We start from the raw sequence: 22,917 nt of genomic DNA, 5'->3' as shown, positions 1-22,917 counted from the left end.
GTAGCCTGTAGCTATATTAGTCTCTAGTAGCACAGTGATGGCCTGAACAAGCAATGTTAAGGCTAAACTCTTCGGGCAGGAGTCCTCTGTGTGCCGAGTGTAACCTGAACAGATTTGGTCTTGGCTTCTGACTGGCTCTTACACACCGTCACGGTACAGATAATAAGCACTAACCTCAGTCACATCTAACTGCTCTGCTTCCATTTCCACCTAGCTAAGATTAGAATAGCAACTGTGTAATTTTATGTCAGTAACCCTGTTCAGACAGTGGAAAAGGACAAACTCTTGGTATGTAAGGAGCAGGGAGTAAATTGAGGGAATGTGATTGAAGAGATGAGAGCTGAAGTAGCAAACAGTGGTGAAGCGGGAGAGGAACGCTGGGAAAGGGACAGCTTAACAGAACAGACATTCCCTGAGGAGAGACATGTGCAGTGGCTTTTGATAGTGGTGGCACTTAGCCCTCACTGCCCTGGCAGTGCCATCCAGCAGACGTGGAGCAGGGACAGGTGCCTGTCCCTGGAGCACAGGTGACAAGCAGGGAGGGTGGTGTGTGGCAGGTGCTGCAGGCAGATGTCTCTGCATTACTTCTTTCTGTGCCTGCAGCAGCAAGATGGAACTTGTGGATGACAATGCTGTTATCCGAGCAAGAGGATTGCCATGGCAGTCATCTGATCAGGACATAGCGAGATTCTTCAAAGGCCTAAACATAGCCAAGTTAGTAGCTAAGAATTTACCTCTATGTTTGTAATGCTTCGTCTGCATCAGTCCTGGATTTTTATCTCTCATTTGATTTAAATCTTGCAGGGGAGGTGCTGCGCTCTGCCTCAATGCCCAGGGTAGGAGAAATGGGGAGGCTCTTGTGAGGTTCGTAAGTGAAGAGCATAGAGATCTAGCACTACAAAGGCACAAGCACCACATGGGGAATCGATACATTGAGGTGCGTGACACTGGCTTTGAAATCCTTTTCTCAACACGAGTGCAAATAGCGTGCCAATCACGTGTTCTCTTTTCTTTCCTTAGGTATACAAGGCAACAGGTGAAGACTTCCTTAAAATCGCAGGAGGTAATTTTTAGGGGGTGAGAAGGAAGGGTTTGTTCCATCAGCACCTGTAACTAAATGGCTCCTGTTGGATGTGGCCTTTCATTTTCTTTCTTGGAACAAGTAGTTGCCTAGTGTGTTAATTATGATGTCCTTTGCTAGCAGCAGTCCAAGGCTCTCTGATTTTTCTTTTTCTTCCTTGCTAATTTCAAGCAGCCTATGAAATAGGGATTTGATCAGGAGAGGTGATCTTGCATATGAACTTAATTTGTTAGGTCGTAGTCTTAACTGAAGGGACCTAAATGTTATTGATGGCTGAAAAACAAAACCAGAGTAGTTTTTCAAAACAATATGACTGCTGTTGCTGTGGAGACTTGCACATAAACCCAAACAGATATTACAGTGTAAATAACAAGGGATTTATGGAACTGATTTTCTTCAAATCAAATTTTTGCCTCAGACTAAAGGGGGAATGGTTATTTAAAGGTAATATTGAAGTATTTGCAGCCTTGAATTGAAAGGCTGCAAAACTTGCTCTACAAACTCTCCTGTGGTCTCTTTTCTTCCCCTTTATGACTGTAAGCATACAGAATTTGAGTTAAGATCCAATAAGCTGATATGTGTCTACAATACTACCTTAAGGTCCCTGTTGGTTCCTGACAGCTACTTGTTTTGGGGATTGCAAATGGCTAACTCTGTGTCTGAGGTTGATCTTTTAGAGTGGTAGAGGCAATTAAGCTGTCAAATAAATAGCTAATTGATAGGCTTAGTAACAGTTATACCATTCAAAAAAAGACATGGTACACTGACACTGGGGAAAAAGCGGTGGGTGTCTGGCACAACCAAACCTCTTTACAGAATGATCTAGCTCTAAGTGAAGGGGCCATATTAAGATGTGAAGTTGGTTAGCAGCTAGCTTTGATGGTAGTGTTATAACATGAGCATCAGTGGTCTTCTAGAGTTTCTGAAAGTAGAATTTGCAGACTTGAACAGATTTATCAGGACAGGGTGAAATTCTTCAGCAGATTTCAACATGCCCTTCCAGCTTTCCCAGCACAATGGTCTGAGTGCTCGGTTACTGTATATTAAGGCTTCAGAGCATGCCAAAGTTATTCATAAGTTAGAAATGCGAGGTGCACAGTAGGCCAGGTACTGTTCATGCAAGGGATGCACAGACTGCTTTCCTTGGGCTTGAACATTGTAAGTACTGTGTATTTTCCCCTTGAATAAGGATGAATCTCTTCCAAATGAATTAAGATTATTAGACTTTAATGGGAAGTGTCCTGTACAGTATTTCTAGTTTATCAAAGAGGGTCATCTTTCCTGACTTTAGAGGCAAATACTGTTCTACATGCTCAAAAACTGTCTGGGGAGGAGGTAGCTATACCGGGCCTGCTTGTGATTTTTATGTGGCTGCCCAGACTTAAGTGCTTCTGTATTTCTTTTTGTTACAGGCACTTCCAACGAGGTTGCACAGTTCTTGTCGAAAGAGAACCAAGTGATTGTCAGGATGCGAGGTCTTCCTTTCAACGTAACGACAGAAGAAGTGCTGACATTCTTTGGTCAGCACTGCCCTGTAACAGGAGGAAAGGAGGGAATCCTATTTGTCACATACCCTGACAGCAGGCCAACAGGGGATGCCTTTGTCTTGTTTGCTTGTGAAGAATATGCACAAAATGCACTGAAAAAGCATAAGGACTTGCTAGGGAAGAGGTACATTGAACTCTTTAGGAGCACTGCAGCAGAAGTTCAGCAGGTGAGTGTAAACCTTACAAACAATGGCTTTTTGTAATCCAGAGTCCTACACTGGCATACGGTAGTGGAAGCAAATACTGCTTGGCCATGACTTGAAAGCTTCTCTTCTCACTCTTGACTCTTGCTGGCAAGACTACTGTCTGGATTTCCATGAGGCTTTGCTCCCTCTCAGTGTAAGATCTTATGGTATATGGATGTTCTCAATCACATATAATCAAACCTTTAGGGTTTTGGCTTTCGGTAGCCTTGCGAGCAAGAGCTATAGTAGAAAGTTTATGTGGGTCCAGTGCTTTATGCTACAGATGCTGAATATGCCGAAGTACATGATGGTCTTTAGGAGAAGCCTTGGCAACAAATCTTGATCTTTTGAAAGACTTATCCTTAGTCACTGCAGAAAAACAGAGCCTTTTGATGTAGCAGTCATCTTCAGAGCAGTGTATTTGAAGGGTCTTATGAATTGCCTCTAAGGGCAGGTCTCGGCGATCCTCTGCCAGCACTGGCTACCTAGCAGAGTGCGGCAGGACTTTGGGAAACAGCCTGAAGAGTACCTCTTCTTGCATTAACATGGCTTGGTGGACCATTAATTGCAGTCACACTGTCAAGGAAAGGAAACAGAACTGAGAGGATTGTTTATGTACATCTCCAAAGATTTGTAGAGCTTCAGCTGAGGTCACTGACTTCTAAACATGATTCTGAAAGGTCTTGTCTATGATGCAAATTACAGCCAACCAATAGTCATGTCTTTGTAACCAAGTAATGGTGCTGCTCCGTTCACCCAAATGTGTAGAGATTTCGGTGCCTTGTTTGAAGGGTGACACTGATGATAAGGCATAGCTGCAACACTTGCTCCTGTCACTGTATTTTTCTCAAGTGCTTTCATATTTCTCTTTGTTTAGCAAAACCTTCAGATAGCTGTATAAATGTAAATGAATCTTAATCTTGCTCAGAGAAAGTTAAAGGGTGGTGATTGAATATTCAGTGAACTCTTGATCAGGCAGGGTTTTTACTGTTAAAATTAGTAACAAATCTGAAAGTGTGACTGTTGCTGAGACTGACTCAGTAACACCACCTGTGTTACTTGATGGACTACTGCATCTCAAGTCAGGGCTGTTTGGTAGTGAAATATGCTTCTAGTTCCCAGACTCTCCTAAAGCTTTGCAGAGGAGATGCTTTGGGTAGAAGTGTCACCGTGACTCTGTAGATGATAGAATGCTTTGGGATATTTTCCCAATAAAAATACTGTAGAAATACAGGTTTCATCTTCTAAGAAGATGTCATCTGGGAGTTGCATAACAGTTCAAATACTCCAAAATAAAGTGACGTTTTTCAAGAAAAAGATACAAGTATTTACTTCAAAATACCTGAATTCTAAGTAGTGCTGTTGTGGTTTAAGCCCAGAATCTAGCTCACTTGTTTCCTAAAATACTGCCCAGAGTGAAAATAGATGGCATTGGTGTTTATGTTCGGTTCCTCTGAGTTGAAGAGTAAGTAAGGAGGCTTTCTGTAACCTCTCTGTTTTTCTGTTTTGCACAGGTGCTGAACCGGTACTCTTCCACACCTCTCATTCCTCTCCCAACACCTCCAATTCTTCCAGTATTACCTCAGCAATTTGTGCCTCCCACTAATGTCAGAGACTGTATACGTTTGCGTGGTCTTCCCTATGCTGCTACTATAGAGGACATCCTGGAGTTCTTGGGGGAGTTTTCTACAGATATTCGGACCCATGGAGTTCACATGGTACTAAATCACCAGGTTGGTAGGCACCACATTTCTAGCCACTCTGTGCGAACTGCCTGTATATGTGAACACAACCCTCTGATATCCCTAGAGAAGTAAGCACCTTTGGGATTCACACTAATGGCACTAATTGAGCTCCAGCTCTCCTCTAAAAGTGTGCTGGCAATAGATATGTTGGCTTATTTGAACCCTGCTATGCCAGCTGCTGCATTTGGCTCAGAGTGGTTTCTGTTACTGAGACCCATGTGCCTAAAGCGAAGCCACAGTCTTGGAGCAGTTGGTGCTGCCAAAGTAGCAGCTGTGATCCTCCTGCACTGAGAGGCTTGAACTGAAGAATCTTGCTCAACAGCATGCATAATTCCTCTTGTATGGTGAGGAGCATCTTCAAAACAGAAGTGTGGGCAATATTAGCTCTCAAAGGAGTGGTTTTCCCCTGCCTTGCTGAACAATGTGCCTCAGATATATTTGAGGACAAATGTGACTATGGCCTTCTAGAGACAGGATTTCCTATGGCATAAGTCAGCAGCTGAAGCTTTCCTCAGCTGTATGGTTCCTTCTTTAAACAGTTACAGCTAAGCACCAAGATTAACAGCTCATTGATATGTATAAACAGTCACATCTTTGCCATTGTTTTCTGGAAGCAGTTTCTACCAAAACTTTTCAGACAAAGGATGGTGCATTGTTGTGATCTTCTTTATCTGCATAGTCTTGTGACTTTAAGGGGAGAAGACAACAGCTCCTGCAGCTCTGTAGAGATGCCCTGACTGGTTGCACTGATTACACAGATAATTGTGGTATAAAAATGGGTCTTCTAATTGTTTTGGTTGACGCTAAGCCTGAGATGAAACTACAAAATACTTCCTTCTCCTGGAGTAGGGCTTCTGCGTTTCAGGGGCGTGGAGAGGAAGGAGGAAGGGTAGTTCTTCCAGTACCTCTCTATCTAAAAAGATGCCTGTGTCTGTGAGGAGCTGACCTAGCCAAGGCTGAAAAACTGAGAGGAATGTTCAGGGCTGGGAGAGGCTAAGAAAAGATGCAGATGTCTGAGCAGAAGGAATAGCTTACAGTAGTATCAGCCCTTGCCAGCAGTAACAAAAGAACCTGGAGGAAGAAACTGGAAGTGTATATAATCTTGAGGGCTGTCTGCCACCCCTGCCCAAAGCTGTCAGATATTCCCTGCTCCCCCCCCCCCCCCCCCCCCGCTTTTACCTGAACTACTAGATTTCTATCTTTCTATGTGCTCCCACCATTCCTGTTTTCAACCCTCTAATCATGAACAACTGTGTAAAGGATTGTGATAAAGTTGTTCTTCCCTCCAAAACTGGAAGAACTGGCCCAGAACTTAAGTTAGAGCTGGCTTCAGATCTCTACCTGTAATTCTGGCTACTTCAAGGCAGCAGCTGCATGTGGCTAAAATGACTCCTCACAGTTGCGTATCCTGCTCATCTAGAGCTCTATATAAGGATGTAATTTTTTTCACCACAAGCTCACACCAAGCCTTTGGCTGGTACCCTTCTAAAATATCCCAGCCCATATTTGCCTTAAAATAATATTTTAAACAGTCATTTAACATTTGGCACTTCAACTGTATTTATCCTTGAATTTTAAAGATCACAAATAATAAATGTGGATTAGATCTTTCAATTCTGCATTCTGACTAGATTTGTAAGAGCAGGTTTCAACGCACCTAAGTGTCCCTGAACTGTAGTCTTTCCTGTAGGTGTCCCCTGTTGTTTGTTTTTTTAAATATAGAAGTAACATGGCTTGAGTTACAATGTAGCTTAAGTGAAACAGGTAAATAAACACAATGAAGTTAGCACAAGTGGGAAGAACTTTGGGGAGGACAGCTTAAACATGCTGATGATGGGTGCTTGGGTTGACTGATTGTACTTGACTCTGGAGATGAATATATTTGACCATTTTTAACAGCACAAACTATTACTGTATTGCTACTTCATGGGAGATCCAGAAACACTTGGTTTTGTCTGCCTTGTTTGTAGGGACGTCCGTCAGGAGATGCTTTTATTCAGATGAAATCTGCAGACCGAGCTTTTCTGGCTGCACAGAAGTGTCATAAGAAGACTATGAAGGACAGATATGTTGAAGTCTTTCAATGTTCTGCTGAGGAGATGAACTTTGTATTAATGGGGGGCACTTTAAATCGAAATGGCTTGTCCCCACCACCATGTAAGTTACCATGTAAGTTTTGCATGAGTCTTGCCAATACTCTACGCTATGTGAGGGTAGGTGTTGGAGCCGCTTTGTTGACTTTCCTTCTTGGAAAAGGAAGGAGTGTTGGATGGGGGTATTAAAATAATGTCTTTTAATCTTAAATCATCAGCAGCTTGCAATCATTATTTTTCCCTTTTGGGCATGAATTACAATCACTGAAGAACTACTTTAAAATTCCAGTGGCAAATTGCCCTCCCCTCCCTGAAACTTAACATGGCCAGAGTGAGCCATGACTCTGAAAAAGTAATTTGTAAGCCCAGCCTAGACCTTACAGAACTGTTTCCCATTTAAACTGATTGGTATTTACGCTTTTCATCATGGTGAACATGTCAAGTAAAAGCCCTTCCCCTTTCACTTCCAGAACTTAATTTATGAAACCATCAGCAATGCTGTGACCTCTGGGACTCGACCACAAATGTTCTGCCTATTGGACCACTACTGACTGAACTCTTTTGTTTATTTTCTTGTTGTTTGCACAGAATTGAGGCTGCCTGTGTGGGAATAAAATACTCATAGCTTTGGCCTCAGAGACTTGCAGCAACTGTATTTCATGTAAAATTACGCTTCTCAGAGCTACTAAGATGAACATAGACTTCTAGACAAATGTTTTGGGGAAATGCTTTAACAGCTTAAGGGCTACCTTACTGAACATATGTGCCATATAAATCTGAGCCTATGGGAAAAATAATACTTTGCTTCCAAGATCATGAATGGCAAGGTAGTCAAGTGGGAGCTTTTTCTCTGTCCCTCTATGCAAATGTATTGTTGGCTTGTTTAAAGAAGTGTGCTCTAAATCTTAGTCCGAGCTGCCAATGTGGCAAGCAAACTTCTTGGGTATGGTTCCTTTTGAGTGTGAGTAGACCTTCAGCTAATTCTTAGGAGATAAGTTTTCCAGGTGACTAGCGTGTGTGTGTGTGTGGGGGGGGGGGGGGTTGTTTGTTTTTTTTTTTTTTTTTTCAATGCAAGTATCCTTCTGAGCTGGGATTTGCAGCATGTGGTCCTATGTGTGACAGCTGTTCCAAAGAGGGATTGGAAGCCTCTCCTGAGAACTACTAGGAGAGATTCTTGGGCAGAGTGCCAAGCTTTCGGAACCCTTAGGTGGCAGTGTTCCCACCTCCAACTACGAGTGCTAGTGATGTATTCCTCAGATAAGCCCTTTCGGCTCTGTGTCACTGCTCCATCCCACAACGTAGTGAGATGCTGACTGTCACTTTAAGGCTCTATTTTTGCTATTTAGAGTTATCTAAAGCTTTTATATATTCATTTTCATGGCACTGGGGAGGGGAAGAGAAGGAAAAAAGTGGTAGAGGGGGATGAATTATCACTGCTCACATCTTGTTGAAACACCACAAAGTGCACTTTTGGTGGTTTTGTGTTTTTTTTTTTAAATAAAACTTGGTGTTAACACTTGAAGCTGCAAAAGTATGACACTTCTCACTCTGCTGTTGATTAATTGAAGACAGAACTGTTTGGGGGATAGGGAGTGTCAGGATGAAAAGGTGTCCTCACCTCTGGGGAATGTTAGGCAGACCTTTAGCACAGAAGTTTCCCCCTTCACAGTGAAGGAGTCTCACACTTCTTGATTGGAGACTTTTTTAAAATCTGAGCCTAGTCGAGAAAAACTGGCCCCCTTTTCAGAAAGAAACCCTATTCCCAGAGCAAAAGGTAGCTTTTTGTGAGAGCTGACTTTGCTTTTGACTGGGTGGTATGGGCACAACAAGCTCATATTGGTGGCTCAGACTTATTTTCTGTGATGAGCAAGAGAATGAGTAGCTTGTGAAGGCATTTTACATATTGCAAAGTTTTTTCAGCTAATGAAGACCACATATATGTCTGAATTGAAAAGGTCCTAATCTATTTTCCATTTGTTCCCTTTAGGCCTTTCACCCCCTTCCTACTCTTTTCCGGCTCCTGCTGCGGTTGTGCCAACAGAAGCTGCTCTGTATCAGCCATCCATGCTCCTGAACCCACGAACGCTTCAGCCCTCCACAGCGTACTACCCTGCTGGGACTCAGCTCTTCATGAACTACACAGCATACTACCCCAGGTAAAGCAGAGGAGAAACCAAGCAGGAACAAAGAAGTCTTTTTGTTTGGTTGGTTTTTTTGTGGTGTTGTTTTTTTTTTTTCTTCAGCAAATGCAAAAGAACATTGACTGCTGTGCTAAAGGCTTGTGCTACCAAGAACAGCTTGTTCAGTATCTTGTTCAGGGAAACAGTTTCAGGATATCTAGGGATTTCCCAAGTTTCAGAGTATTTCAGGTAGTCATTGATTTTTTTATTTTTTTTTCTTAAACATAAGTCACACAATTACAGTGGGTTATTTTTTTTTTGGTTGGTTGTTTTTTTTCTTCCCACCCAACATTAGTCTTAAACTTGTTAGTTTCCATTGCTGTGCCTTCAGTGGGTGTGTGCAGCTCTCCTTCCCATGTCCATAAAGAAGCCCTGTCCCCTCTTTAGAATGGGTGGATTGGGATCTGCCATAATAACTTCTGAAGTTCTGCCTCTTTGTTTTTGTAATAAAGTAACTTGGCCTTTATGGTGAAAACTGTTTACTTATTTATAAAAAGTATTGCATTGAAGCATATATGTATTGAATGCATATGTAAAGCATAGAGGCATGTGTTCTTCCTGACCTCATAAACACTTCTCATAAAGGGCTTTGGGCTCTTCTGGATGTATTAGCCATCTTCTACAGAACAAAACCTCTTGATACTATTTGCCCTCTACAGTCATGAGGCCTTGGAAAGAGCCATGTTCCCTTTAAGCCATAAGCCATTCCTGGTCTGTCAGGAAACCTGCTAAAGAGCTAAAGTCTTCTATCAGATTCTGATCAGAATGCATTTTATCTCAAGAAGGGTCCAAATAGCTACTTATGACGTTGTTGAGCAATATGGACTCTCTAGTACCAGTAAGATAACACAGATTTTCCTATTACTTTACATTAAACCAGTATGTCTGTGAGCTGCCTGTTGTGACTTTTTTATTAAAGTGTTTTCTTCACTCATGAGTTAATTGCTATATTGCCTTCAATGTCTGTCTTATGGTTGTGATGTTACCAAACTCAGCCTCTCTAATGTAAGATCAAGAAAAATAAAATTCCAAACTTACACTGGCAATATAAAACAAGTTTCTCACTAATGGTTCTATATGTCATGAGAACACATTAACAGTAACATTTTGTGGAGCCTTTGCCATGTTGTACTAAAAGTGATGATAGACTGGCCACTGCAGGCTGAGTCAGGCCCTACAGAAATATCTCACTGAATGGGATCCCACATGAGTCCCATCACTGGCTGCTTGGGCGGTGGGTGTATATGTTGGTTACAGAATGATCCATCCCAAATCTCAGAATATCCCTTATGTCTGATGGTTGTATACTCTTCTTAAGAAACCGTTCCTGTGTGGCTTCTGTGCCAATTACAAGTAACTCCCTTTTCAAAAACCATGAAGTAAAGTTTCTGGAGTTGATTTGTTGTCTTTCCACGTTGTGAGATCTGGTGTTTACATACAGGGGTTTTTATCCAGAGTAAATGTTTGATCTACAGTCAAACTGTATGTACTCCAGTAAAGTAGCAATCCTTTGCAGCTGATATTTTGGGGTTGTTTTTTTTGAAAAAAAAAAAAAAAAAAAAGCTTTATTGCTTTTCAGGCAAGTTTCCCGTCCTTTGTAAAAAATGCAATAAGTAATTGGGTTCCTTTCACATAGCAATCGGAACTCTTTTAAATGGAGTTCTCTGGTTCTGAAATCTAATTCAGAAGAATGTTAAGTATGTGCAGCAGGAAAGAATGGGGTATCCTCTGTACTAAGTGGTGCATTTAAATGCATGTACATGGAAAAGCAATACAAAGCCGGTGGCTAATGATCAGACAATGGTTCATAAATCTAACTAGTGAATACTTATGGAAATAAGGAAAGTTTCTTTGACTTGCTGCCAAAAGCTTCTACCACTTGTGTTTTGCAAGGTCAAGTTGCTTTATAATAGCCAATTCCATTCTCTGCACAGTAATCAACATAGATGGTGGGGGGGAGGGAGGCATTGCTTTAGTCTTTAGTATCTATCAGAAATCCCTGAAATTCTCAGACTCTTCCTAATGATCTTACAGCTTTGGTGATGAAATCCAATGGTGTAAAGAAATAGATGCCTTCTAAACTATTAAAATAGCTTTAGTGAGCTCCTAATGAAAAGGAGGGAGAACAAGTTATTCGGGATCTGTTGGTCTTTGGTATATCTGTTCAGCTTGTAATTATATCTGGCAACATGTTCTGACAGCAAATCAGTGGTCTCCGTCTCTGGGTAGTTGCAGGCTTTTGAAAAAACTAACAATAGGATTCATAGGAGGGAGGAATTTCTTTCCTTATCTCATCCTAGATAAATAGGTGTGCTGGTTGCTGTATGTATGTACATTGCAAGTAATGAATAACTGCACTACTTGGCAACTGTTAACATCTTCTGTAGAAGCTTTCACTATACACAAACTTGAAAGTTACTGCTATGGGATATGTAGTTTTAAAACAAAATTAGATCCTGTTGTACATATTCAGTTCTACTGCCATTTTGATTGCTTGAAAGCAGTGCCTTTAAAACCTCTACAGTTTGTGTTAAAATCCATTAATTGTAGAAACACCCTTCAACATTGTTCTTTTTTCAACAATATTTTAAATAGTTAAGTCAAAAGAAGAGCTTCTTACTCGGTGGGTACTATGCCGGTGGGACATGTAGCCAGAAAATGGTATGGAAGCTGAAAACTGATGTGGGTTCAAACAAACTGGGTAAATTCAAGGGCAGGAAATTCATTGTGAGTTAGTGAATACACAGAAACCACATCTGGCTCAGGAAGTCCTTGAACTCAAAATAACTGGAAGAGTGTTTTTGGGTTCTGTGTCCTATGGTAAACTCTTGTGCTATTGAACCAAGATGGGTAGGTGAACTTGTTTGTGTCTTGAGCGGTATAGATACTGCTTGTGGGCATGGGTCTCTTACAACGTGTTTATAGCTGTATTCAGCTGGGCTGATCTAATAGTAGCTAAGTTTGGCTTATCTCCCTGTCGTTCAGTGTGTGTATAGCTCTCTCCATTGGAGTGATTTGGATTGAAAGGTGGTAGTTAAAGGCATGATTCTGATACTTGCTGCACAAGGAAATACAGGGTAATTTGTTAGTGTCCTTGTCTGTCTGCTTCTGCCTCTTCCTGCTATGGATTAGATAAGTTTTTTCCTCATTATACACTAATCAACTCGTGAAAGTATTTTATATATAAAATACATGTATGCAACATACATATAGCATTCATATATACTATGCATGCATAAAAAGTGTGTGTAAAAATAAAATGACCAGGGTTAAGAATAAGTAAGACTTTTTTCTAATGACGGTCATTATGGAGGATCTGATCCATCACAGAACAAGTGAGGTACTTTATCTAACCTCTGTCATTGCTCAGATCCATATTGAAGCAGAATTAAGTTACAACAAGTTTAAACTGGCAAAAATAGGAACAAGTGGGCTGGATTAGGAGTGATACCATTCAGAGTTGCTGCCAGCAGCTTTATTTGCATATCCGTGTGTCTGGCTAACCAGCATCACTTGACAGAACTGGGTTAGGAAACAACCATATGTGTATTTAGCCTGGGAGATCTGTCACAGATGGAGAACAGCAGCAGCCAGAAACAAAACCTCTTCATCAGCTTAGTTGTACCCATAGCATCATAGCAATGCTCTGGACTACAGCTTTTACAGTGTAGTACTCTCTTTTCTATTTTTATAATAAGTATGTCAGCTTGGATTGCATGAGATCACATCTACAGTGAATGGGCTCACTGAGCATAAAAGCCTACTGGTGGCTTTTAGTTGCTGTCCAGCAAATGGAGTTCACATGTTTACATCGAGTGACAGAATTTGAGACTCTTCATTACCTATCCGTGCTCACGGCAAGCCAATCTCCATCGTGGATTTGTCAAAATAACCACAGCTCTCTAGTTAATGGCACAAACTTGTCACCAGAATGATTGTTTTTGGGGGAAGACTTAATGATTCACTTCTCTGAGTGAAGGTAGCTTGCCAAGGATTAGAACAGCAGGGATGCCTGTAACTACTACGGTATTTCATTGAAGGAGGAGTGCAGCAGCAGGGAAAACTAATTGTTGCATGCCTTCATAGGCTGTCATTATCTCTTCATTTGTAGGTTTTAATTAGTAGAACTGCCATGGTGTCTGAGAAGCAGCAGAATGCTAATGCTCTGATCAACTGATATCTGAGTATCAGAAGAGTAAAATTATTTAAATTTAGAAGAAACCACACCTTTCTTCAAAGTTGATAAGCCTGTAAAAATGCTGATGCTGGTAACAGTGTCCAAGATTTACTCAACCCACCTTACAAAATGCTGCCATGAATGCTGCTGGAGGTGCTTCTGCTTACAGATCCCGGTTCCTTTTGTTCACTTAATATGCTGAATGATTTCATGTTCAGTTAGCAGCTCTTACTGTCACCTTCTGACTCTTCTTTTGCTATCTAGTAAAGCATTTGGATTAGTATGGGGGATTACTTGATATTACATCATCACGTGAGCTAGCTGCAGAGATCAGTTTGAGTATAGTTTTCGCTTTTGCTTGCTTACAATGCAGTTTGGTGAGAGAGAAGATCCCTCTGTTGTGCCTCAAGGCGCGTGTGTCAGTCATGCAGGTGGCTTTTGTTAAAACATTTGCAGTGATGGCCAGGCGATCTCGGGTTATTCAGGGCACAAAGGTATGTTGATGGATGCTTCTCAGCAGCAACCTTCTACTAGGGTGTGTTGAAAGTCCCAACGAACACTACTGGGGCAGACCATTGCAGCCTTCTGTGGCAGCAAGCACTTCTGGCTCTGCTCCCATTGCTGCTTGTTGTCATGCTACCATTAACTTACACAGATGGAAGCTGATTGCAGTAGGCAGGCTGCTTAGATGTGGGGACAGCATCCCTACCAAAGCAGCTTTTGGTGTTTACAGGGGCAGAGTTGGGTTGATCTTGGAATAAAGCTCCTTGGAGCTGGTAACTTGTTTTTTTTAAAAAAGTCTTTCCTGTTAAGAACATTGTCTGTGGTACTTGTTCATGATTAAACAGCAGTCATGGGGATCTGAACGTTTCTAGCTGATAAACATGACCTGATGATTTAGTGCTCGTACTTCTGCTATTTGTCACGTTATGTGGCCTTTCTTTAAATATGGATAAACATTCCAGTCTTGGAAAAAGAGAATTATTCTAGTTATGTAAATACTTTTTCTAATAGCGTGTCTACTTAGTTTTAGTGAACAAAGTACCATGTTAAAAGTTGAGTAATTATACCACAATTTACTAGTTTTTCCTCTCTCAAATTTTGTATGAACCACTTTTTTAAAAGCTTTATACTGAAGCTGCATTTCCGCCTGCTTTCGGGCTGCTTTCCAGCAATGAATGTTATAGGCATTACGCTGCAAGCTTGTGCATACATGCACATTATACCCATGCCCTGTGCCAGCCCAAGCACTCGTTCAAAATCCCTATTGGTCTCTGGAAAAAGATAAATTTGCTGTTCATCGTGTGTTGGGGTGATCTGTCAAACTTCGCTGAGGTTTTCTGAAGGCTGCTTGGTGATGTGCACCTGCTTTTTGCTGTTCCTCCTTCTAGCTTCAGTCAGAAGATCTGACTTTGGGGTGCGGCAATGCTCCTCAGGGTCTGCAGGGCTTCCTAGAGCTAGCAAAAGGGGAGGCTAATTTAATCTTGAAACACTAGTGGATGAGCCTGACAAGTTGTTCTTCCCTACCTCCTCCCTTTTTCTCTCCCATCGCTTTCCCTATTGGTATTCCTCTGAGTAGTATGGTAAGGGATATGTAGTAAGACTAACCTGCAATACAGGACCTGTCTTACAGTCCTGAAATTAATAGAAGCTGTCAATCAGTAGCCTGATGAAAGGATATTTGTTGTCACAGACCAGGAAATAGTTAATACTTAACAAACAAACAAGAAGACTTTTTTTCAGGACTACAGAGAACAAAGTCACAGGAAAAATAGGGATAGAAAATCTGCAGGGAGGGAACTGAAACCTGTGGATGGTGTCTATGTGTGTGTCTGTTCCTGTGTGCAAATAGTGCTGGATATATTTATGCTGCTTTTGACTGGCCTGCAGGATACTTGGAAGAGATCTAAAAACCTGCTTGCTTACCTATGTTGACTGCTCCCAACGCACGCCCAATCTAATATAAACCACAGCTTCCTTCTGGATATTGGTATCTGTTAGGCAAACATATAATAAAAAATATTAGGAAATCAAACAGACTGTGAACCTCAATGTTTCTATGTAATATTTTAGTGATGAATGTTTGGGATCCCTTGTGGTTCATAAATACTGTTTGAATACCAGCATCAACCTTTAGAACATGTGAAAACTTGTTCCTGCATCCCAAACTGATTTCTGAAACTTAATTGTGTTTTATTTTGAGAGTCTTTGGAGAATGCCACAATCTCAGAAATATTGGCTGGGAAAAAAAAATTCAGTCTAGCTGTTGATTAGATCAAAGAAGGATCAATTCATAAGAAAAAAGTATGCATTGGGAAAGACTTAATATCATGTTTGATTTCTAGAACTAAATTGATATTAAAAGTTAAGGTCTTGCACTGCATCATTATATAGTTATATGCAACTACTAAGAACGGCTGTAGAAATCCTCTCTGACCCCGCGTAAAAATGCAAGTATGTGTTCCTGGGGTTTGTTTAACAAGAGGAGATGGGCTGGAATAGCTATTTATTTTGTATCCCTCCCTGGACACTTCTCAGTAGGAGTGTTCTTCATCTACTGATTTGCCATCTGGAGACATGACCGCTCTGAGTCACTCACTGCTGTTCCTCTAGGGGGGACAACCACCTCAGTCTTGGGGAACGCAGAAGTGGCTGGGGGCAGACTATGTGCCTTGTATCAGGGAATTAAGAGCAGGCTGTGCCCTTAGCCTAGCCTGTTGCTGAAGCTGACTGTTACCTTTATCTCCAAGGTGGAGTTAGGAATTAGCAAGCGCTCGTAGCAGCTCAGTGCAAAGCCAGTAGGGTTGCTCTGAATAGCTGGAGTTTTAAACAGAGATGCCTGACTTCCTTAAAACAGATAAGGACCATGTAGATGTAGTTTAAAAAAAAAAAAAAAAAAAGAGGGATGCAGAAGCAAGAGAACTGAAGGGGAAGCTCTTCTGCCCCACCAAATGCTGTCCTACCAAAGCTGAGAGGGAAGTATGCTGAGGCTCAGCAGCAGGGTCAAGTGGCCAGAACGGTGGGAAAGCTGTGCTCTGGGACACCCGGCCAAAGCTCTCATGGCCCACTACTGCAAGTCCTTGTGAGCAGTTGCTCAGCAAGGGCCAGGAAGGCAGAGGAACATCAGTTTAACAGCAATACCTTCCAAGGACAAGGGCCATCACCTTGCTTCAAAAGGAAGGCTAGGTTGCCCAAGGTGTCTGTCTTGTTAGGTATTTTCTGGTAGCTTCATGTTTGGTTTTGGTGTGTGTTTTAACAGTGATGCACCTAACTAGGTATAGCCTTACTAAATTAGTTTATCTCAGAAAGCTGCATCATGATTTGGTTTGGGGGATTGGCTTTTTGTTCTCCCTAACAACAACCAACTCTGTAAACAAAGCTGCAAAAAGGTCTCTTCCCTTTCTCCTCGTAGGAGTTTTGGAAGCAATGGGGCTGTTTTCATAAGGATTCTAGAAAAAATTGAACTATTCTATAGCTTAAATTCTGTTGTAGTGTGTACTGTTTTATCTCAGATGTGCAAATCTCACTTTTTGGTAGCTTCAGCCGGGCTGGCCAAAAGGATTAATGTTAATGGCACTTTCCACAAAGCTATGCAGTCACAAGTAGCCTGGGGGGGTGCATCTTGTTCAATAAAGAGCAGATTTTTTTTAAATGTTATACATATATGTGTGTATTTAATAGTAGCTGGAAACTCGTATGGATTACCTGATATTTTAGCAAAGAGGATATTTGGTGGAACTGCTGAATCAAAATAAAGCAGGGGTCTGTTAACTAGCTACAGTTCTGTGGCAATTTGAATAAGGCTATGGAAGACCTGACAAAGAATATCAAAGCTTCCAACATCTACAAGCTATGACTATTCTTGTGTTTGAGAAGAGTTACTGGTTTTTTTTACTACCTGTGAATAAATGAATTATTGTGGCATTAATATTGCTTTAAAGCAAGACAAGCATGTCCTTCTGTGGCACTAGCCTTTAACTAAACCGTGGCAGTTGCCATTGACCACAAAAGATGCTGTGTCTAAAGAGTCCCTGAAACAGAAGTAAATAAAAGCAAATACTGCCTTGCTAGCATTGCTGGCAGCTGTGGAGAGCTCCTTCCTCAGATTATTTGGCAGGTAGTTAATGGAGAACACTGACCTGGAACTTGGATCCAAACCGTGGGTGGGCATCTGCCATGGATTCATCTCCTTACTGTTTAGCTACATTTAAAACTTTGCAGTTATAGACAGCATGCGATGGTAATAAGTTCCAAAACTTATTTTCAGCCTTCTTAATGTTGTAAGATGACCCCTGGATCTTGTATTTGAGAAGCTGAATAGTACATGGGTATATTGACTGTGGTAGTATTTTGTTAGAGATTAGTAAGATTATTAACGTTATGGGAAAAGGCATGCAGGGAACCATTAGTGGGAGGTGTGTTGTGATACATTTGTATGAAGATGCTACTCTACAGCATGAAATCTGAACTTCCCATTTAACTTTTGGACAGTAGGCTCAAAATTGATATAAATGATTGCAAGTGTCATTTTTGTCATTAGACCATCTCTGCTATCTAGTGGAGCTACCAGTGAAGAATTATTCACAAAGGTATCCAGGAGCACAATATTGTGGAGATAAACAAGTATTAATTAGAAGCAGTTCCTATGGAAAACCAGCTCGCTTTCCAGATGTGGATAGCTGCTAACTGTAGAAGTAGTGGCGTTAGACCTCAGTTGGCTGCATTTGCTTAGTGAAACCCCTTAAAGACTTGTCTGAAGGGAAACCATAAACATCTGTATGCTGTGTCCAGGAATGGCTGGACTGCTGGATTTTCTTGTTTGCCCACTGTGTGAGCTATCGCCTTCCATACTGCGCTATACGAAGATGACCCAAGGCTTTGTAAATAATGGGAACTGGGGAAGGGCAAGACTGATAGCAGTGGTGAGAACTCATGCTTGGAGGCAAGTGTACCTACTGGATTTAAAAGTTGCAGAGGAACTCATGAAATTGAGCTTTAATTTAGAGAGACTGAATATAGGCTAACACGGTAGGACTTGTGTGGAGGGAAGGCTCCTCCACAAGTCATCTTGGGACAATGGCCTTTGGGCTAAACTTAATCTTCATGAATACCCTTTTAGCAAAGGATTTAAATGTAGATTTAAGCAAGCAAAGACTGGTAGCAGAAACTTTCCCATGGTATTTTTATAGCTGTGAGTTTGGAGAACAGAAGTGGAGGTGGTCTGGTAACTACCTTTTTAGTGAGGTTTGGCAAGGCTATCCTAGTTCTAAGGAATAGCATGAAAATGGTGATGGAAATAGGTGCTTGAAGTCATGCTCAGGAAATAAAGCAAAATCATCAAGGTGGCTTTAAGCAACAAGTATGGGCTTTCTTTGGGTGTGTGTGGTATTTTGTCAGTGGCATCCCTCAGTACTGGAACAACTTCAGGGACAAATGGCCTATGCAGATCTACCTAGTAGCGAACTTGTTAACTCTTGCTTCAGAGACTTTGGGAGTGCACGTGGCTCTGGCTGTACAGGATGTGTGTTTGTGTCTGATCTCACGTGACGTTCTCTTGAGACCAATCAATTGTGACTGCCAGAGTCTGGAGACAGCCTTCTTCATCAAGATACTGTGTGTACCCATGTGGTGTTAGGGGAGGCTGATTACCCTAGTCTGGTTTCTGTGGTTGAATTGCTTTTGATGCCATGGTGATGGAAGCATTACAAATGTCTAATTATATGGCCTGAACTTTGATATCTGCCCAGGGCTTTAAGAAAGGTTAAGGTCACATAGCCAGCTGCTGGCTCTCTTCTACACTAGTTTGGCTTCTGACTGCTTCTATCTTAACTTGTGTTTGTAGTATGCAGCAGAGGATGGACTTGTACACACAAGTGATCCGGCCAGGACAGTGTCCAAAGAATGGATTTGCATTTAAAGGCCCCAGCAGTTAGACTTCCTTAGAGAAGGTAAGGATAATGAACCCCAGGAGATGGGTTTGGGGGTATCATAGTGTTTGCTTCAGATAACCGCCATACTCCACGTAGTTTTTCATTTGCTGCCCTAGGAATATGGCTACTCTTTGCTCTGTCCAGAACGTCATACTGCAATATGTAAGACCTTGGCTACTAAAGCCATCATTTAATGGATTTTGACTCCTCCCAGCCTTGTTATGGGCTGCTGCTTTGTACTTCCCAGGGCTCCAAATGCATGCTGCTTCAAGCTTTAATATTAGTATTGTAGAGCATCCAGAAAGCTCCTCAGAGTCAGTTTTCTTTGAGGAGCCAAGTGCACAGGTGACGTTACTCTCCGAGCAATACATGAGGATATAGCATTGGTTAGGCAGAATGAGCGACTTGCTTAGGTGACTATACAGAATCCGATCTCTAAACCTCGTGCTGAAATTTTACATCAGCAATGAAGTAGACTCAGTTTGTATAACTGACAGCTACTCTCTTGCTTTTGTAAGCCTTCTGATCAGACCACTTCAGCCTTTCAAGCTTGGTTTACTTGATCTCCTGTATAGGAACAGTCAAAGGGTGAAGTCACCCAGAAAGCATTTGTGCAGAAAAATGCAAGTTGAACTGAAAAGCTGTGTATTGATGGCTGCACTATGTGCTTTATCATGTGCTGTAGTCTTAGAGGTAGATATAGAAATATATTTATAAAAAATGCTTGTTATCTCTAGTGTTCTAAAAATACATAGTCAAAGTGATAAAATTTCTTTATGCCCTTTTCTTTCCCCTATTCCTTTTCTTCACCTTCCCTTCTGAAAAACAATGAAAATTCCACCCTCTTCATTCTTCCTCTTCTGGCACAAAGACAACTTAGCCCAGGATGTAATCCATTTCTGGGCAAAATCTTTACCTGCAGCATCACCTCACTGTCATCTGCTCTGAGTCACATGAAGCACAGCATGTGTAAAACCAAAAATTACCATCTCGGCTAGTTGGCCAACAAGCTGCCTTTTGACTGGGTTGGTAAAGCTAAACCCCACCCCTAAGACTAACAGCCTGAGGACATAGTTAGGTGCTTAGTAGCATCCTGGCTTAAACTATGCTGCATCACTTCCCATCCACCTGTAGCTGTTTGCCTATAATGAGCATTGCCATGTAGTGACCTAGGGTGGGGGAGTTGATCCAACTGGAAGAACTCATGGCCTTAGTCTTTCTATTTGTTTTCATCCAATACAGTTTACAGCACAGCTGTGCAAGTACTTGTGTCAGCTCAGAGATGGGAATGTAGAAGTGAGCAAAGCAGTCACTGAGGGATAGTAATGGCATTGCCATGTTCTAGTTGATTGTAAAACTTCACCTTAGCTAAAAGGTCCCTTAGTGTTGAATATATTCTGGCATACTCTTAAATGCTGTTCTCTCTAACAGAAAATGTCATTGAAATCCTGTATGTGTAAGGTGAAAACTAAAGCTTTTGATCCTTCAGTGAAGACTTGATATTTTAGAAATCAAGAAACTAACATTTGCTTTTATCATGGTGTTCAGTGACCTGCACAACTTTTTCATGCAGATTCCCCTACCCTTTCTGATGTTTTGAACAAACACAGCAAGCCTAGATGGAGATTTTTGTATTCCCAGTTTTTCCACTGCTCAAGCCAATTGTGCTCGAGAAAAGTCATCAGAACTCTGGAAATCAGCAGATGGGCCTCTGTTTTAAAGTTAATGCACAGTTTTCAGACATGCGCACATAGATCACTAAGCCTTTCACTGAGAGCAAGCCCCTGAGGGCTGCTTCTTGATAAAGAAAGTATTAAGCTGCTCTTAGCACAGGAATAGTTTAGCCTGAACCTACAAAGTCTGATCTACTATGTTCTCTGAAATAACAAGTCTTTTTTTACCTAATTTTGCACACAAAGTTGTTCTTTTTTAAAAAAGGAAGTATTTTAAGACCTCTAATTGTGCTTCTGACATTTTTATAAAAAAACTTGTTTTCTTGTCTTGTACATATTTGTCTAATCTGTGCAAAAGAAGCCTCTGTAAACTTTGTATACAGGCATATTTTACACAGTGCAGAAATAATTAGGAATGTAAAATGGATTATCTGAGTAAGAAATGCTGTAACTTTGTAAAAATATAAGTGCAAGATGTTAAATGCTTTGTCTCAGATTCTTATTTTGTATGCTTTCCATATGTACTTGGGTATTTAAATTTAAAATGGTTTACAGGAGTAGGCATTTTCAAACTTTGATCACACTGCTTAGTCAGAAAATGAGAACTGCAGTTCACATATCTCCCATGATACTATTTTATTTGTTGAACACCAAGCAGGGTAGGTAGAACAGGAAGTAGAACAATCTCATATTTAAGAGAAGGAATTTGATCTGTTGTAAGACCCAGGACCTTGTCTGCTTTAAGGGGGGGGTGAGGTGTTTCAGGTAGGGACAGTAGTTTGCGTTAGGTCTCTCTGAACTAGAGCAAGTACTCTTTGACCATAATTCAGCACCACAACTGTCACTCTTACCAAAGAAAGGAGATTATGTACATGCTCTTACTTAAACTCATGTCTTTTAGCAGTCTGTGCTTTCTCTGCCTGCCCTGGGACTGGACTTCAGTTAGGGGTTAGAGCACAGCATCTTTCCATGGCAATTATACTTTTTTTTTTTCAGTAAAAATAATGAGGTGAGGAAGGAGAAACCCTGAAATAAAGAGATTTGTGAGACTAAAGGTTGCAGATGGAATAGGTTCTCTGGCATGTTCAAAATTAATATACAGAATTCAGGATTGCAAGCCTATCTCTTCTTGAAGTTAGCTATAAGCAAGCCTTCTCTGCTGCAGCCTTCTAAGTGAGAAAGCTGCTGCCATGCAAGACAAGGTATTTGGCAAAAAGACATGTCTCTATTTAAAAACACACAAATCCACAAGAATGTGCTTGCTTGTGCTTCTGGAGGCTGATGTGGGAAAGCATTTGCCCTATGCACTCTTCCTTGCTGGTCCAGTTTCTTTTGGAAAGCATAGCACAGCTGCTATCATCCCAGAGGTGATGCCTTTCCTGGAGACAAGCAGGCAGAGCTAGGTCCGTGCTTTACACCAGAACTCTTAAAAAAACACCTGGATGGGCCAGGGTGGACAGCCTAGGAGCTGGGACCCATGTCTGCTGGAGAGGATGAGCTCAGTGTCAAGTTCTGCCTCTCTCGTTCTCCCAGACACATCTCTTAACTGTGGCGGAAGGGCTGCACCTTTGCGCCCCATCATCTGTGCATGGTCTCAAGAAGAAAAGAGCTTTTGCAATTTTGCAGCCTGAGAAGAGCCTCGGTCCACCTTGTAACCAGTGGTTGTGTGAGGGGAAATCTGTCACCACTGTGGTTATTAGGGAGGGACTGCACAGGGGTTGCCTAATTTGGGTCTCCAGCAGCTTTGGAGCCCATTTTGCTTTTTCTTCTGACTTACCTCCAACTCGGCAGAAGGAATAATAAAACTTTAGGACCTAACTCATGCTGTGGTTCCTGGGAGGCCCTTGGTAAACCTCAACAGTTAAGACAAGTGTTCCTGTAAAGCACGTTGGGTATGGGGTGCTTATTTTCCTCCTATAGCAGTATTTAGTTACCGTGAGACCAAATCCATAACAGTGCCTTGGTATCTCTGAAAGTAAGTACAAGGGAAGCGGGGGGAATGGATTTTGTGGCAAAGTAGAAAAACTCTTCCAGATAAGGCAAGTGATGATGGAAACAAGGCTAGCTGATTTAAAAAAAAAAAAAAAATAAAAATCTCCTTTTCATTATTTCCGTTATTTCTTTGCTCTTCTCTTTCCTGTTTGCCACTCTCCTGCAATCACTACAGCCATAGTAATCTAGATTTATATTTTTTTCTGGTAAACTTCACAGTGTTACAATCTGGAGTACTTGACAGGGCATTCCTTTAAATCGCTGTTCTGTAAACATGAGTATATTAAATGTGATTAATTGATGCAAAATATTTT

At 41.4% G+C, this 22,917-nt stretch overlaps 1 protein-coding gene across 3 annotated transcripts in view; it reads left to right on the top strand.

Annotated features, from left to right (window-relative positions):
- Positions 1–21,521, top strand: part of ESRP1 (epithelial splicing regulatory protein 1) — a 34,930-nt gene extending 13,409 nt beyond the window's left edge. Inside the window, exons 7-15 of one of the 3 annotated variants that reach the window (XM_055705971.1) lie at positions 604–714; positions 805–937; positions 1,021–1,063; positions 2,494–2,795; positions 4,328–4,546; positions 6,529–6,727; positions 8,639–8,807; positions 18,851–18,956; positions 20,487–21,521. In XM_055705971.1, the coding sequence (XP_055561946.1) occupies positions 604–714; positions 805–937; positions 1,021–1,063; positions 2,494–2,795; positions 4,328–4,546; positions 6,529–6,727; positions 8,639–8,807; positions 18,851–18,941 (1,267 nt within the window). In that variant the 3' untranslated portion in view covers positions 18,942–18,956; positions 20,487–21,521. The remainder of the gene's footprint in view (positions 1–603; positions 715–804; positions 938–1,020; positions 1,064–2,493; positions 2,796–4,327; positions 4,547–6,528; positions 6,728–8,638; positions 8,808–18,850; positions 18,957–20,486) is intronic. The other 2 variants (XM_055705972.1, XM_055705970.1) reach the window with 2 other exon arrangements.
- The last annotated feature ends 1,396 nt before the right edge of the window (positions 21,522–22,917 follow it).

The sequence above is a fragment of the Falco cherrug genome, chromosome 3, assembly GCF_023634085.1.
Source record: "Falco cherrug isolate bFalChe1 chromosome 3, bFalChe1.pri, whole genome shotgun sequence".
Taxonomy (NCBI): Eukaryota; Metazoa; Chordata; class Aves; order Falconiformes; family Falconidae; genus Falco; species Falco cherrug.
Note: the sequence above shows the minus strand (reverse complement) of the source record. Positions and strands in the feature narration are given on the sequence as shown.